The sequence below is a fragment of the Ailuropoda melanoleuca genome, chromosome X (genome assembly GCF_002007445.2).
Source record: "Ailuropoda melanoleuca isolate Jingjing chromosome X, ASM200744v2, whole genome shotgun sequence".
Lineage (NCBI taxonomy): Eukaryota > Metazoa > Chordata > Mammalia > Carnivora > Ursidae > Ailuropoda > Ailuropoda melanoleuca.
This window is the reverse complement of record NC_048238.1, coordinates 17,843,372-17,861,663: the sequence shown is the minus strand read 5'-3', so window position 1 is coordinate 17,861,663 and position 18,292 is coordinate 17,843,372. Positions and strand designations below refer to the sequence as shown.

Genomic DNA, 18,292 nt, shown 5'->3' with positions numbered 1-18,292 from the left:
TCTGTGTTTGCAGCAGGAATCAAATCATCATTATGCTATCAATTTAGATGGCGTTTTCCAGAGTCCTCTCTGCAGTGCTATGCTCATCTTGTAAATGAGAAAACTGAGTAAGAGAAAGAAAGCAATTTATGCAAGCTCAGATATGAAAAATTAGATTTCTACAGGGCCTGATGTGTGCCGCTACTTCCCTAGAACTGGTTGCCTGAAATGCACCTAGATTAGGCTGGGCTTGTTCTCAGCCCGCTGGTGTGGACATTTTGGGAGGACGGTTGGAGGAAAGATACTAAGAATATCGGTGCACTACCATAGTGCGAGACTGTATCACATACTCCACATATCCTCTTATCACAGGAGGCAAAGCTCTTACCCAATTATAAAAACATATATGGGGGGCATAAAGGAGTAGAAAACACAGTAGCCTTAAAAATATTTTTATAGCAAACAAAGAAGTGGATTTCACATGGCTCTTTCTCATGGCAGTCGTCTGATAAAAAATGAGGATGTGATGCTAAAACACAATTATGTGAAGGAGTTCAGCAACTGGTTAAGGTAACATGGTCGAGGTGTTGGCCCTGCGGTACTCCTCCTCAGAGTAGGCAAAGGACTTCTTAAAGGGATTGGTGAATGCACTGTATTAAGTAGAAACCCCTTTAGGTAAATTAGATGCGTTATCCTAATTACTGCTTCTATTAGTCAATCTCCTGACTGAAGGTAGATAAATGACAATTTGAAGTTATATTTTCCAATATATGCTTTGGAAAATTAAGTCAGTGGGCTGTAGGGATGATAACTTCATAGAGGTGGGCTGTACCTTGAGTCCTCTAGATTTATGGTAAGTTAGAATTTTTCACTTGACCACTGATTCTCATGCAGACTGTCACTAGAGAATTTGCAAAGCAGATTTTGCCTGGTAGGCACCTACAGTGGCTACAGAAAAGGAGACCTCAATGTGGTGGCTTCCTGCTGTGTCAATTTAGCAAAGCCGGAACTACGTGTCTCAGAATTCCCTTCTCTGTATGGTTCTAGCTAGGGCTGGCCATAAATCCATTTGCGAGCATTTCGGAGAACACAAGCGCAGCAGCAGCCCTGCTGCTCTGAAGGCTGGCGCAGGATGTCACTCACACACATTGTCACTGTTCTGCTGCTTGTTGGTATGGCTCAGCAGCTGGGCCCACAACTTCAGCTCTTCCAAGTCCCGGACGAGGAGCCTGTGAATCTCCATGGCATAAGGCACCAGGTTTGTTGCTGAAGTTGGAGGCAGGGTTCCAGTTTGTGCTCATGGGTTCTAGTTTATCTTGCTCTCCCTGGCTTCACATCCAGATTTTCTTCACGACAGCTGGCTCTGCTGAGGCATCTTAACCAGCTCCTTAACTGAGTAGGATCTGGTCCTTTATTTATGTTACTTAGTGCTTCTTCTTCCCTGATTGGACCCTAACTGATACACTCATTAATGCCCAAAGAGAACGTATGCTTTAGTCCTAGAAAGCTTTCTGATTTGCTCATCAGGAAGTAAATTCCCCTCCATGTAAATGAATTAATTTCTTTTCCATATGGCATTAAGAATAGTTACTACGTGCCCAGAACAGTGGGGAAAAAACTTCATACACAATGTATGATTTAATTGTGAAACAACCAGGTTAGGTTAGTGTTATCCTCTTTTTAGTGATGAGAAACTGAGGTTCACAAATGTGTCTGGTTCATACAGCTGACGTCAAGCTCATGTTCTAGAAGTACAGCATTATTCTTGGCTGTCTGAATCTTAGAAAAGGCAATTCTCTTTTTTAATGCTGAGCCCTTTTACTCGGAGGTGGTTAGATATAAGAACCACTGTCTCAAGGCTGCTCCAAATTTATGACAACAAAAGAAAGCCTGAGAAGATAACTTAATTTCCTATTCTTATAGCAGGAAAGTTTGCATCTAGCTAATTTAAAATTGTTTGCATATTAAGAAAAGGAACTGGAAACACTCATCTATTTCTCAACATTCCAGATGGTTTCAGGTCTATTAGGATCCTGTTCTTGGCCTAGCCTGATATTTGCAGAGGTGTTAAAAAACAGATTTAGCAATATCATTTAGAACTGAGACTCTAGGTTGAGTTTGTGCACTGTGGCCCACTGCCAGTTGCTGTCTGAGCCAAAAGCCAACGAAAGGTCCATGGAGGCTGCAAACGATATAACATTGCTCTAGGAAAAGTTTTCTTCAAGCAAGTAGAATGTAACAGTAGTCATTTAGTGTGCCCTAAACTTCATTCTAAGATATGGGCCAAGAGACACAGACGTGGAATTTGTTAAGAGGAATCTTTGTATGACATTTGGGTATATATACCAAATCATTAGACCTGTATTGTGGAATCAGGGGGTGATAAAACCATCAAGGGGGTAATATATTTAGAATTTGGGTGAAGAAAATAAAGTAATACAGATTATAATTCTTCAGTCAGAAGAGGCTTTAAAGCGTTCTAGGGGTAAAATAGTTTCACCTGAAGTTTCACTAAATTTGAGATGCTTGATTAAATGAGTTATAGTGGTGAAATAACGTGGGTAAAACGATTATGGGAGCAAAAAAGTCCTACTGCCAACAGAATTTGAGGATATTTTTCTGAGGCTATAAAGCTGGAAGACATAGGTCTACAACATGAGAGAATGGGGTTTCTTTGCCCTCTCTGATCAAGGCAGGTATGCCCCCAAATATTGACCTTAACAAGCAAGCCAAAGACCTCTCATCACAATTTAGGTTTCATTTTATTTTTTCAAAGGCAACAAGAAATTTGTAATAAGATTCAGACTTAATAAATTTCAACTCAATAAATTCCTAATTCAATTCTTTTGAGTCCTGTTTTGCATGATGCCTCACTAATGAAGCCAGATTTTGTCTTTTGCTTCCTGGCAGCCATTATCTAACCAGGAACTAGCAGCATGAAACCCACATTTGTTCAAATATGAATCTGAAAAGACTGGCTTCAGTCTTAAGCAGGGTGTCTTAACAGTTTTTGATTGTGGCCCCGTAAGACACACCAACAGACCCCAAGGTCCACTGGTCCCCACTTTATGACTATGTAAGTACTGTTGGATATGGATGATTCATAGTATCATTTTTAGAAAACTGTGAGTAATATGAACCACAACATGCTACACGGTAAAGCAAGCAACCTAAAACAAATGAAAACCCAAAGTGATGAAGTCTAACAATACTTTATAATGAAAAAGAAACAGCAACTGAAAACTACGGATAATTTAAAACAAATCCTAATGACATATCATTATAGCATTCCTCCCGAAAATGGTGGGAACCCAGACCATCTACACTTGTGCTTGTGCAGTAAGAGCATGACTGCACCATTAGTTGCATGGATACTAGGCTTTTTGGAGAAACAGTGAACTAGAATATTTGGTAAACTCTATTGATGCATTATTTTATGATTATTCAATTTATAACCTTTTAAAATCATGTGATAGGTTATCAGTCAGCAATATCTAGTCACAGGTGAAAATGAAAGTCTGTGTAATTATGTGTCACCTGCCCATAAGAATCAAAGAAAGGACCTCCATTTCTGCATCAAGTCTCAGCCACTAGGAGCTCTTTCCCAAGGACAGCTGATATGTGGAGAATCACTGCTCTAGCAAAATGGTCCATGGGAAATGCTTTTCACGGTATGCAGGGCTTTACTGAATTTGACATTAACACTCTAGAAATAATCAAGTCATGCGCAGGAATCAGAGAGTACATACAAATACAAATACAATAATGTTTACAATGGATATCTAACATGTCTGCATGCACTCTGGTGAAGAGACACATCATGTCACACTGTAATATGGCTGTTGTTCAGGTGGGTAAAGTGAAAATGCAGAGAAAGTGGTAGTTATAAACAACTGTTGGGTCAGAGATGGCTTTTTAGCCACTAAAATTTAGTTTTATTTTAGTTTCATTGATCTTGAAACAACGCATCAAATATGGTAGTGATTAGACAAACCAACATTTATGACTACAGATACCTTTAATTATAAATGTTTATATCCTGACAGTACAGCACACTTCGCATCATTGTGATAATAATAGCTCTTCACCAAATACTTATGGGTAGAAATGGCTTTATTCATCTACAAATGTGAATCAGACTGCTTGAACTCACATTTCAAGTCTGCTACTTTCTAGCTGTGGGACCACAAGTAAGGTAAACTCTGTGTTTCACTTCTACAAAATAGACATCATAATGGTAGAAACCTCACAAGGTCAATTTGAGGATTCAATGAGATAATGTATATAAAATTTTAGCATAGGAACTTAGTAAGAAATCAATAAATGTCAGCTACCATTAGTAGCAGCACTTACAATATTATTATTAGTTAATATATATTCCACAGCACTTAGATTGGGCTTTATAGATGGTTGACACTATTAGAACTGCTATACAGTTTCTATTAAATAATGTTATTTTTTTTGGATGGGCGATATAGTATGCCAAGAGGCAGACTGCTAATGTTCAAATCCCAGCTCTACTCTTTACAATTTATTTAATCCATGTGCCTCAGCTTCCTAATCTATAAAATGGGGATAACACCAGCACCCTCTTCATAGGGCTGTTATGAGAATGAAATGAGTTAAGATTTGTAAATTACTTAAAAAAGAGTGTCAGTTTCATAATGTTCATCTACTTGTAAAGTTAAAAAAAAGTATCTTTTAATGGCTCTCCGCCTCCTTTCAGGAGTTTTACCAAAAATACCTTCACAAGTTGATGAGGATGGCTAAAAGTATTTATTAGTAAAACAACTGAAAGTTGGCTGTTATATCCTAAGTAACTAAGACAAATCACATAAGTGTTGGAATGTTCTGAAAAGATTATCCAGATTTTTGAACACCTACTCTAAATCTGTTTTAAATAAGCCATCTGAAAGCACATTAATCAGTTTCTGGAAGTATACCTGCATATTGCCTGGATCCATAATCAAATTTTACTTGTTTTGGCGTCTCAGCATGTAGATTTAAAATAAGTTATTATTTTGTTTATGGTTTAGTTTATCAACTTTAATGTGAGAGCAAGTTGTCATATGTATATCTTATTAAGGAAAAAAAAAAGACCTGAATCTAATCATTCTATATCTAAAAAGTCTTTAAAGGCTTTTATCACTACATTTGAATTTCTGTCTCTCTCCCTCTCCCTCTCTCTCTCTCTCTCTCACACACACACACACACACACACACACACACACACACACACTCTCACACTGCTGCCGGCCTTTTCTTCCTATGCTCTCAAGGTCAGATGACAGCTAACAACTCCTACATTTTCAGACAGAGAATCAGTGAGTAGGTAAAATAAAGTTATACTCTTTTGAAAAATACCCTAACATGCTTGGCTGACAGGTATATTGTGACCTCCCTAATGAGATGGCAGTGATAGGAAGAAAGCAAGAACGAGCTGGAACTGAAACTCTGAGCTGGAATAGAGGAGGTGGGCTTGGGACCGAGGGGGAACTGATCCTGTTGCCCTAGCGGTACTTGTGAAGCAGGGAAGTCTTGTAAATCGCCCTGATGAAAGGTGCAAACTGGGACCTGCTTTGATAGGAAGCCCAACATGGTAAGTATAAGTTACCAGGCGCTTCCAATACTCTTTTGAATGGGTGGACAGCCAGAGGTAGGTTGCACATGGTGTGTCTTCTGTAGCAATAAACCAGTAAGGGCAGGGTTCCAATTGTTGGAGTGAAATGGAATGTTAATCAATAAACCAAGGAAAAATTCAGTAATACGGACTAGATAAACACGACAGAAGATATTCAGAGTCCGAGGGCTCTCCCCAGGCACATGGGACACTGAGCTACGGTAGTAAGTTCCTGGCAATTTCCACTACGATTACACACCAACTGAAGGCCGGTTTGTGCTGGGCAGGACGTGGAGGTAGCTGTTTGCAGGATGAAGACACCAACTGAGAGATCCGGAGAAAGGCAGTAAAGTTCCTGTCACATTCACTCACTTATTCATTTATTTGTCTCATATTTACTGAGCATTTATAAGATACTATACCTGTATTAGGTGTTGAAATATAGTGCTGAACAAAATGGAAAAACTTTCCTTTCTTGTTGTGAACATGGACATGTCCTCCCTACTATGTACAAGGGAGAAAGACACTGAGCAGATAATCACATAAATAAGTATATAATTACAAATCATAAAAAAGCTTTTGAAGAAAATATAGAGGGTGCTAAGAGACTTTAATAGGAGAAGCTGATTTAGTTTACAGGGTAGTGACCAGGCAAAGCCCTTCTTTAATTTCAGGTTTAGATGGGAGTCAGCCAGGGGGAAAAAAGGGTAAAAGCATTTTCAGTACAGGGCATAGCATATTAACAAAGGAAAGAGATAGCAAAGACTAGTGTATGATCAGAGTAGTCAGAACATAGTGAGTGATTTCCTTTTAAACAATTAAAGGAAAAATGCATATACTGGAATAACAAATATATGGGAACTAATAAAAACATATATTTTACAATACCACAAACTTCTCAATTTTCTTTATTATTATATACACATTTCTGCTATAATTGCTAAGAGGAAGGAGTCAAACAGTGAAATCAAACTGTATTTGCCTTGCTTTGTGTATTTTTATTGGGCTGCTTTCCAAAATAGACCAATGGGGATTATAATCTAAGTCTGCTTATGGGGAACCTCCCTTTCCCTCCCCCACTCCACATACACAATACAGTTTTTTTGGTAAACTGTTTGGTAAACTGTTTAAACTTTAAACTGTTTAAACTAGGTAAAGACTAGTGTATGATCAGAGTAGTCAGAACATAGTGAGTGATTTCCTTTTAAACAATTAAAGGAAAAATGCATATACTGGAATAACAAATATATGGAACTAATAAAAACATATATTTTACAATACCACAAACTTCTCAATTTTCTTTATTATTATATACACATTTCTGCTATAATTGCTAAGAGGAAGGAGTCAAACAGTGAAATCAAACTGTATTTGCCTTGCTTTGTGTATTTTTATTGGGCTGCTTTCCAAAATAGACCAATGGGGATTATAATCTAAGTCTGCTTATGGGGAACCTCCCTTTCCCTCCCCCACTCCACATACACAATACAGTTTTTTTGGTAAACTGTTTGGTAAACTGTTTAAACTTTAAACTGTTTAAACTAGGTAAAGACTAGTGTATGATCAGAGTAGTCAGAACATAGTGAGTGATTTCCTTTTAAACAATTAAAGGAAAAATGCATATACTGGAATAACAAATATATGGAACTAATAAAAACCTATATTTTACAATACCACAAACTTCTCAATTTTCTTTATTATTATATACACATTTCTGCTATAATTGCTAAGAGGAAGGAGTCAAACAGTGAAATCAAACTGTATTTGCCTTGCTTTGTGTATTTTTATTGGGCTGCTTTCCAAAATAGACCAATGGGGATTATAATCTAAGTCTGCTTATGGGGAACCTCCCTTTCCCTCCCCCACTCCACATACACAATACAGTTTTTTTGGTAAACTGTTTAAAGGGTATTTAATGTTGATATAATCCTGCTATTAAATTCAACTAAATTTTGCCTAAATGTGAACTCAGACCATTGGGAGATAGTATATCACAGCAGAGATAGCAACCTATGAAATTCAGGACTCAACCTTCAGAGTCCTCTTCCACTAGTCCATTAAAAATGGCTGTCGCGAAGGGGGAATGAAGCATGAGAGACTATGGACTATGAGAAACAAACTGAGGGCCTCAGAGGGGAGGGAGATGGGGGAATGGGATAGGCTGGTGATGGGTAGTAAGGACGGCACGTATTGCATGGTGCACTGGGTGTTATACGCAACTAACGAATCATCAAACTTTACATCAGAAACCAGGGATGTACTGTATGGTGACTAACATAATATAATAAAAAAAAAATTAAAAAAATGGCTGTGGTAACCAAAGGAATAATTGATAAGAATGATTAGTGGTTCATCATGAAGGTGATTAAATATTGATATTGATCTTGTGTTTCAGGACAATTTAACGTAAGGAAAAATCCTTTAATTCTTAAATAGGTGTACATAAACAGATTAAAAAACCAAGAATTCCTGTGAAATATAAGACACAATCATTTAAGCATATGTTGTTTTGCCTCCAAGGTCCAGACAATTTTAACTACAATACTCCATAGTCTCAGCAATAGATCATGCCAAAGAACTACTTGTGCTTTATAACAACAGCAGATCTGTATGTTTTTCTGAACTTAATAAAAAATAGTAACACAGAACAAGAGAACTCTGGGTAAAAGTCAATCCAGATACTGAAAATGTTCTTAAAATCAACAAATGAAGGCACATGTTTCTTAAAGTCAAGCTTTTTCCAAATTCATGTAGTTAGTCATTAAAGCATAAATTCATTTGTGTAAGGAGTGCCTACTATGCACAGGGAAGCAGGGTAGAGTGTGCAAAGACCACTCAAGTAGGTGATCTGGGTTCTCGTCCTTACTGTCACACTTTTTGCAGCACAGCTTTGGGTAAATCACCTAACCTTTCTGAGTTTGAGTTTTGTCATTTGCCGATGTGGTTGTTGTGAGGTTTGAAAGGCAACAAATGTGGAAGCCCCCTTGATAACTGTGGAGGTAGTAAATAAGCACAAGGCTTATAAGCTCCTCACGGAGCTTGGTTATAGGCATTTGAACATTGGTTAGGCATGCACTTTGGGGCTAACAATTATTTAGCTTCTTTTAAATCAGACAATAGAGTTAGAAAGTGTCAACCCTCTACTCTGGGATTAGTGGGTCAGTGTTACATGGGAGGACTACACCGCACCCCGACAACTAACAATATTCCTTACTGTATGCTGTTCCTCTGTCAAAAGTTAGTTGGGATAAATATCACCTATCTGGGAAATACCTTCTTACAGACTCAGGTCACATAATAAAAGTAGGAGGCAAAAGTAGGTTGATTTCTTTCTTGGAAGAATTTTCTAGAAATGAAGTTACTAGACTCAGTTCTTGATACATATAACTAAATAATGCCCTTCAGAAAAGTGGTAACAATTTATACTCCTCTACAATACTCAATCCTCAGGATATTCCTCATTACGAGTTTGATTCACCATTTACTATCTTCCATAAATTAATAACTCAAAATCCACAAGATTCATCTATTTTCCTTCCTCACACAGTATATAAGCACATTTCCAGATGTGCTTAACAGGATGGCAAAGGCTGAGTGTTTAAATGTGCCTTCAATGGCTTACTTCTCCTCTTAGGATAAATCCAAACTCCTTAATGTTTACATGCTCTGGGTGAAGTAGCCTCTTCTTCCCTTTCCAGCCTCATCTCCCACTACCAACTTCCCTCTCGAGCAGACCAGCTGTCTCTTACGTTTAGGTCTTTGTTTGGACAACATTACTTATGACCGGAGCACCAGATTCTAGAGGGAGCTCAGTATTCAGGCAGAATTTCTGACTAGTGACAGCAAAAGTGGCCCCCTTCATACAGCTAAAAGTACTGATTTCAGACTGACTAGAAATGACTGTGGCAAATAGAATCATTTGATTTGTCAGTCACTTAGGGGAGCAGGTTTTGATATGGGCGCTATCTCTTAGAGAGGAAGAGGCTTGGGGAGGGTAAAGAATGAGCACCTAGAAGTGCTAATGGCTCTCCTACTTCCGCCCAAATAAATGAAAATATTTTTCTATACTCTAGTTTTATGAGAGAGCTTTAGAATGAGTAAGGCAGATGATTTAAAAGACTGGCTCAGAAAAGTAACTCAAGTAGAAGTTATTAAATCTTTCACACCTTGTATACCTAGATGGTACACTTTTTACTGCATTGGCAGATTAAAAATTTTTGATACTCTGATCACCAAGCACGGTTGTCCAAATTACTTTAAAACTTGCAATCCAAAGGCTCGTAGTAAGTAGGTATAGTTTCATTGGCACAACAAATTCCCTTTTAACTAAATGGCATAAAATGGGTTGATTTTGTCAATCGAATGTTCTGGCTAACAGTATTCTCAGCCTCCACACTGTCACTGTCCTAGTTTCTAATCATCTGCCTGGCCTGGGCATAATGGCTCTGACTTTGGCCTCAGACCCGTTTCTTAGTACTCTGCAACAGAGAGATCCAACAGTCCATTTGAGTCCCCAGCTCAAACTTCTTCAGCCCTTTTTTTTTTAATCACTGCAAGAAAGAGCCTAAGTTCTTTATTATAAAACTCCTGACCTAAGTCCAGTCTACCTCTCTAGGCTCATCACTGCCCCCTCCCCACGTTCTTGCCCTCGATTTTTAACAAACCGGTCATTCTAGGCAACATGAAGTCCCTGGAACATACCATATTCTCACACATATGCCAAAATACTGCTACTCATCTTTCACTCTTCACCCAAATACTTCCCATTCTAAGCCTTTTCTCACTTAACCAGAAAGCTAAGGTCCTCCTTCTCCCACGTTTCTCCTATACTTCTTGCTCCTACTCATTACAACAATCAATTTATATTGGAATTCTTGGTGTGTTTTTCTCTCCATGTAATAATGTGCTATCTATGTATTCTCATTTTTACCACAAGCACCATACTCCAAGTCTAGCACATAAGAGATGCTCAGAAATATATTAAAAATCCTATCTTTAATGTTAACTTTTATAGCTATCCAGTTACTGTTTATTATTATAGGTGATTAATCAGCTAATTAATTACTATTCTCCATCAATTCTGAGCATATTATTTCATTAAAAAAAATTGAACCTGCTACAACATATGAACTCATTGAATATATGACCTGAAGAACAAATCAATAAGCCATCAAAGTTTTTCAAAACATTTCTAAAATTAGGATCTTTTATGAAAATCTGGCAATAGGATAAAGATAAGCAATCTGGACTTAACCCAAAAGAGTCATTTGCCAAGATCCCAATAGAAGCTATAGCACAGAGTCTTTGAAAGTTTACTTACGTGGTATAGTGTGGTCTCTGGCACAGGCGTGCCCATGATGTCCTGTCTCAGTGCATCCATTTGCAAACTAGGTAGCAAAGAATAGTGAGTCGGGCTATTACTCTTATCGCTCTTCTTTTTAGACTTCTTCCCTGTGTCTTTTTTGCTGTTTCTCTGAAACATGTATTCTTCTTGAGCAATTTTTTCATTGCTCATATATCGGAGTAGAGAGTTTTCTATATAAAAAGAGATAAATACACCAATATAAATATGCAAATATTCCAAATCTACCGCTCTTTCCTGATTGTGCTATTAGATTTCATTTCAGACGTGTAACTTGATTTAATTTATAAAATACTTATGTCGTGAAAATATAGAACATCTTAATCATTTGGGATCATAGGGCAATAAGAAATAGCCTACAGATTATTTCTCCAAGTTTTATCTCTGGACCAACTATATGAGAATCGCTGCAAAACTTAAATCAGGAGTTTTGGGTGTGTGGCTCATAAAATTTTTAACACGTTCCCCCAGGGGGTTTCTGCTAAAAATCAATAACAAACACTGACCTATAATATAACAGACTAGGATCCTTGGAGAAGTTAAAGCCCACATTTTGAACCAAGAGTCAGGAAACTTAATTCATAGAATCTATGCTTAAACTGATAGCCAGCACTTAGAACTTCATAAGGCATTTCCCCCCCCCAAGATATCACTGTCATATGAAGTCCCAAAGCAGTGATTCAGAAATAGCATATATGTTTTCCTTTTGATTTTTTTTCTTGATTAATTCAGTAACAGAAATGAAGTTAGAAACTGAAGTTTGGAAAATGGAATGAAAACATAGATGTAAAGGAATCTGTCAATGTTCTTGTATTTACCAACATTTTCTGAAATGTTCACTCCATGAAATAGGTGTTAACTAGACTAATGAAGCAGATATTCATGCTTGCTTATCCCTGTATGGTAAATTCTGTACATTGGCTAGAAATAACAGACAAATGGGTTAAATATATTATGAAGGGAGCTTAGTGAGCTGAGGCCCTACGAATAGTTTTTTGCTGTGTTTTATTTTTTATCTACAACTTTATGGCTCTCTATTTCAGAAAGCGGATGTAGCCCACCATATCCACAACTGTTTGAATCCCATTTAGTAGTGAGACTTTCATGGCTCTCTTTACTGCTCACCTCAATAGCAGGATAAGTGAACATAAAAACTTACTTTTGGTAGATACTTCAAGTGTAGCCCACCCCCAAGTAAGAAGATAACCCTGAACAGCAAACAGAAGAGAAAAAAAAGCAAAGTGTTTTTTTTTCCATTTCTATATGGTTTTCATTAGAGTCACTGGCCCAGTTTCCATTAGCTTTATCCATGTACGTCAATACTCATTTTAAGATTGTACTAATACGAAAGTAGTGAGGTTGCATTGCGGACCAATGGGGACTGATCACAAACTCTTCCTACTCACTGAACTTAATTCTTTTATGCAGTTTCACACTTCTGACCTTGTTTTCCAAATAGTGACTTTCACATAGCAATCAGATATTAATTTTTTTACACTGCACTTATCTACCCTGAATTCCTTAAGAGACATTCAGAGAAGATATCTATTTAATAACATATCAAGATAGTCAAACGTTGGTCTGAGTTGGTTTGGGTGTATCATAAAGTCAAAGAGAGAATGAAATTTTCCACTGAAGCTATAACAACCTATTTAAAGAACATTTAAATTTGCTTTTTGTTCCAACAACCCAGCCTACACTGAAATTCTAGAACACTTACCTCTTCTACTATCTCTCTTCATCTTATTTGGATCTTCATAGTCCCCCACCCAATTATATTCCACTGGCATAGATATAGGTCGTAGCTTGCCTAAACACAGAGAACAAAATTCACATCACATTGTTTTTCTTCCCCACGTCCGCTCATACTTAACACTGATTTTTAGCTACAGTCTGCAAAACACACTCACTCATATGCAACGTTATGGTTGGCATTTGTGTAGATGAAAAATGTGTGTTTTGAGCCAGAAGGTGAAACTGCCTGTGGCAATTGGCCAGGTGATAATGCAATCTTAAGGCATCCTTTTATAAATAATAAAGAACAGCCTAGGTTTCCTCTCTTAGGAGCCCCAGACTTTAAGAGTGTGGTCCTTTACAAAGAGTATCACTATTTTAGGGATTTCACTTTCTCTTCAGTCACTGGATCTCTGTCTTATTCCCCAATGCCCAAGTGTCTACGTCTTGATAGCCTATCTCCAAGGTAGTAAGTAGCCCCTTGTGTTTAACCTGCCTGCAAGGACATTAACCCACTGTGGCATGTTGGAACGCTACAATGCTAACTTTCCATCTTCACTGCCTCCTAACTCCTCCCGTTTATGGCCTATAGTTGGGTCTGCCCCCCAAGCATCTCTTTTGCTATTGTGAACAAGTCTAGTTTCCAGATCCAAGTAATCACTGCTTTGGCCTGTCCTGTATTCTCCTGTCTGTATACTTACTAAATAGCATTTTACTTTAGCAAGCCAAACTCATGGCATAGACTTCAAGGATAACTTTTTGGTGAGGCTGCAGTATATTATTTTTGATCAACTTGAAATTCCTGAAGCACAAAAGAGCCAAAGAAATTCATACAAAGTTTTGAAAAGGATACCTAGCACAATCGCTGGCATACAATAACTACTTAATAAATTTTAAATCAATGAAAAGCCAAGACTCAGACGGGACTGGATCATAATAATGATGATTATGATGCTCGTGATAATAGTACTAACACTTATATATCATTTACCATATGCCAAATACTAAGGGTTTTATAAGTATTAAATTGTTTAATCCTCATAGTTATAAGAAATATACTATCATTACCCTTGTTTTATCAGATGAAGAAACAGAGACAGGTTATGTAATTGGCCCAAGGACACAGTTGGGAACTGTGTAGTACCAGGGTTGAAACCCAGGCACTTAAACACCACTTCTGACATAATTCTTGGTGCCTTCAATATTTACCCTCTAATATTCTGGTCTCTCAAGTTTCTTGAGGCTCTCTCCTCCACCCACTCCTGTGGTCATATGCTTAACCTGTCAACTGCAAAGTCTGTAATCTCTTGTAGTATCCCACTTTTCAACTACCACCTTCTGTATTTCTAGGGCCATCCCTACAGCATTCCAAGTCCAAATATCCTCCTCCTCAATCTACTGATCTTCCCACCTTCCAACACCTCTCGGTCACTGTATATCCTCTTCATTTCCCTCCTTGCCCAGCTAAATTTCACGATCAATTACTATTATCAGTCATGTATTTAACAAAATTCTGTTAGGAGACTTCTAATTCTGTTCCTAAGGAAAATGTAACCTTATGGATTTATATTACATACAGTGATAGAGTTTACCTAGTATATTTTGCTAAGCTCTTTGAAAGTCTGAAGATGAACTAGATATGGTAAAATTATTAATGAGCCAAAAAATGTAGTGTTTATTTAAAAGTAGCTTCCTTTCAAGGTATGCAAATGGATTTATAAACAGTCACCTAAGATTTCAAAATTTTCACGGAGTAGATCTCTGCACTTTTACAAAGGGAGAGCTTTGGGAGAGCTGATGCAAGTCAATATATCCTGCCCTCCCAGGGTTGGGTAGAGCTTTTAGGAAAGGTCTAGTTTTGTCATGTCTATTCAACTGCTTGGCAGAATCAATCCTCCAGATTTTCAATGTTCTGAATTCTGTGTTTTCAAAACTCCTACAACTTATTTCTTTAAAATCTGGTTTATAAAGTAAAGTCCATTTCAGCCTGTGTGCCCTGAAACTGAAGCAGTTAATAGCCCTAACACTGTTTCTACAAGTCACCAAGAAAATCTTTTGGAAAGTGAACAATCCAATAAATAAACAGTTGTTTTACTTGCTCTCTATATGTTATTATATGTATATATAAAGTAGTTTGATACTTTTCAAAGAATTTATCAGTTGTTTGGAGTCAAATATATATGCACAAAAACAAGAAGAAACATACTTTATGCATAGAATATGAAATAAATGATTGTATTTGTTGTATTTCAGGTCATCTTCTCTGAGATTCTCAAGGAGCTAAGTCATTGAGGCATGTAATTAAGCCTTTGATATGCTTGGTTATATTATTAACCATAGAAAAAAAATTTGCAGAAGATTAAACACTGACTTTCTGATGATTTTTTAGTAGAGTATACTGTATATTGCTAACATAAAATTGAGAAAAAGGTATTGAATTAAACAAAAAACTGAGATAAAAATCTTGATTAAAATTCACTATTGGAGGACAGCAGGCTTTTGCTTTTACTAGTTATAAAGCTTTGAATTTAACAATGAGAGTAAAAGTAACTATTTTTAAAACTATTATTTGTTTAGTTATAAGAAATAATGTTGCTTATAAATATTACTCCCTTTATAAATTTTTTTATTGTGCTGAAATACTGAAACAGACTTAATAAAAGAGAATGAGGAAATACTCATATAAACAGTGGTCCTTGGCAAATTGAATAATAGAGAATGGCTTAAATTATTTCTAATTCTAAATTCAGAGATCTTTGATTGCAGCATGAAAATGTTTGCCACTGAACAGGTATAGCAGTATTGTAATTTCACAAAACAGCAAAGTCCAAGTGGAAAAAGAAATTGACAGTTTGTTGCTGCAGTACTACTGGTCAAAAAAAAAAAGAGTACTAAAAGCATTAATGTTAGATTTAAATCAAATGTACACTATTATTAATATATGCAAAGCATTTTTACATTTGTAATGATTTTTAAAGGTTTATTAAACACATTTGACACACTCCTTATGGAAATGTACATATACTACTAATAAATCTCTGAAAAATAATCTGGAAAATTTAAAGACATCTTTTTAGGTAGTGACACTTGTGTTTACTAATTCATGATGAAAATTAATAATAGTCAAGAATATAGTAAAAAATAAAGTTAAGAGCCCTATTAAAAATTTTGCTGACCATTTCCTCTTAATTTTTTCATTTTTCCTAGCATAGAACATTTATTAATTGTAGAGTACATTTGACACCCTATCATAAGCCTTGTGATATCTCTGTGCCATGATTAAACTATTTTGTTACTTGGCTTTTCATATCTGTTGCACATCTGGAGCATTCTAACTTGGATTTCCATAAAGGCAGGAATTGTGCACTATATTCTAATAAATGTAGAGTTGAAAGATCATTATTTTTGGATTTTGTTTGAATTTTATTCTGAAATTGATAGCAAATAGTTTTTCTATTATGAACTATGTTTAGCTGTAATTAAACATAAATAGAACACTAAATATAATTATAAGAACACTGACAATGAGGGGCACTTGGGTGGCTCAGTTGGTTAAGCGTCCAACTTGGTTTCAGTTTGGGTCATGGTCCTGGGGGTCGTGAGATCGAGCCCCACATCAGGCTCCACGCTCAGTGTGGAGTCTGCTTGAGATTCTTGCCCCCTCTACTCCTGCCCCCACTTGTCCTCTCTCTCTCTCTAAAATACATAAAAATAAATAAATAAAATATTAAAAAAAAGAATACTGACAATGATGGAGTACTTTATAATGATCTAAAGTACTTGTTTTCTAAGGATGTACTGTATGGTGACTAGCATAACATAATAAAAAATTATTATTAAAAAAATAAAGTACTGGAGCTCCTGGGTGGCTCAGTCGTTAAGCGTCTGCCTTCAGCTCAGGGCGTGATCCTGGCGTTCTGGGATCAAGCCCCACATCAGGCTCCTCCACTGGGAGCCTGCTTCTTCCTCTCCCACTCCCCCTGCTTGTGTTCCCTCTCTCCCTGGCTGTCTCTCTCTGTCAAATAAATAAATAAAATCTTTAAAAAAAATAACTTGTTTTAAAATGAAATTGCTATGTTTTATATTACTATACAGACTTGATTGAAAATAAACTGACAATTTCCCTTAGATAATAAAGCATATTTGGTGCTATTGCAAATGCCACAGTGCCCTTTGGCAGAGCTAACTGCTCACTCTCCTGGGCCCTTTCATAGTGCTTTTGGTATTTTTGTATTATTATATATTATTATACTGTATTATATCTGTCTGTTAAAGGTTTTTCTACTTCTTGGCAGAAACTAGGTCTTAGGCATCTTTGGTTGTGAGTGCTCCTAGCAAAGATACCCACCCAGAGCAGGTACTGATTAAAATTTTTTTGAATGCTTGAATCGAAGGTTGCTAGACATTAGGGATATTCTAAATTACTGGGCCCTTCACTGGACCCTAGTTCCTCTTACTTACTCAACAGTATCTCTTGTGCCATGCTTGCTTCTTTCTCCTGCAGCATCAATTTTCCCCTTTATACCCAATGATTCCAATTAGCAAATAAACATGCTGTAATTTCTCTAATCTTTAAAAAACAAAACACCACCTCTCTTCACCAGCAAACTACCACTCAACTACCACCTCATTTCTCCACTTCCCTTTATAGAAAAACTCCTAGAATATAAAACTCACTGATGTTCTCATTCTCTAATTCCTCTCCCTTTTTTCTATCTTTACTGAGGTATGATTGACAAATAAAAACGTTTTTAAGGTGTGCAACCTGATGATTTAATGTACATATTCATTGTTAAGTGATGACCACAATCCAGTTAACACATCCTTCACCTCACATGGTTACCATTTGTATGTGTGGATATGTGTGGTGAGAACATTCTCAAATTTCAAGTATAAAATGGAAAACAGTATTGAGGTTCCTCAAAAAAAGACCAAAACAAAACATAGAGCTACCATATGATCCAGCAACCATACTTCTGGGTATATATCCAAAGAAAATGAAATTAGTATCTCAAAGAGATATATGCACTCCCATATTCATTGTAGCATTATTCATAATAGCTAAGACATGGAAAAAATCTAAGTGTCTATTAATGGATGAGTGGATAAAGAAAATGTGGTGTATGTATACAACAGAGTATTGTTCAGCCATAAAAAAATGGAAATCCTAAATTTGTGATAACATGGATGAATCTGAAGGGACCTTATGCTAAATGAAATAAGCCAAACACAGAAAGACAAATAGTGTAGGATCTCACTTTTATGTGGAATCTCTCGTCCTCTCTCTTTCTTGAATCTTCTCTGATTAGGCTCTTGCTCCCAAAACTATACCAAAACTACGATTGTCAAGTTCACTAGTACCTTCATGTTGCTAAATCCAACAGATAATTCTTAGGATTACACCCTTCTTTGAAACATTTTCTTCATCTGGCTCCCAGGACTCTTCCTTCTCTGGTTTTCCTCTCCTCTCCTCTTGCTAAATTCACATACACCCTTGAGAGCTAAGTGAAAATGTCATTTCTTCAGGGACGCTCTCCTTGACCTCTTATTCTAGGTTGGGTTTCCTTGTATTTGTTCTCATTTCCTGTTGTAGTTTT

General features: G+C 36.8%; 1 protein-coding gene across 5 annotated transcripts in view; it reads right to left on the bottom strand.

Annotated features, from left to right (window-relative positions):
* CNKSR2 (connector enhancer of kinase suppressor of Ras 2) overlaps window positions 1-18,292 on the bottom strand; it is a 268,660-nt gene that overhangs the window by 69,672 nt on the left and 180,696 nt on the right. For 3 of the 5 annotated variants that reach the window (XM_002913934.4, XM_019809712.2, XM_019809715.2), the window contains 2 exons: window positions 12,682-12,771; window positions 10,920-11,134 (listed from right to left, as the gene is read on the bottom strand). In XM_002913934.4, coding sequence (XP_002913980.2) covers window positions 10,920-11,134; window positions 12,682-12,771 — 305 coding nt within the window. The remainder of the gene's footprint in view (window positions 1-10,919; window positions 11,135-12,681; window positions 12,772-18,292) is intronic. The other 2 variants (XM_002913935.4, XM_019809714.2) reach the window with 1 other exon arrangement.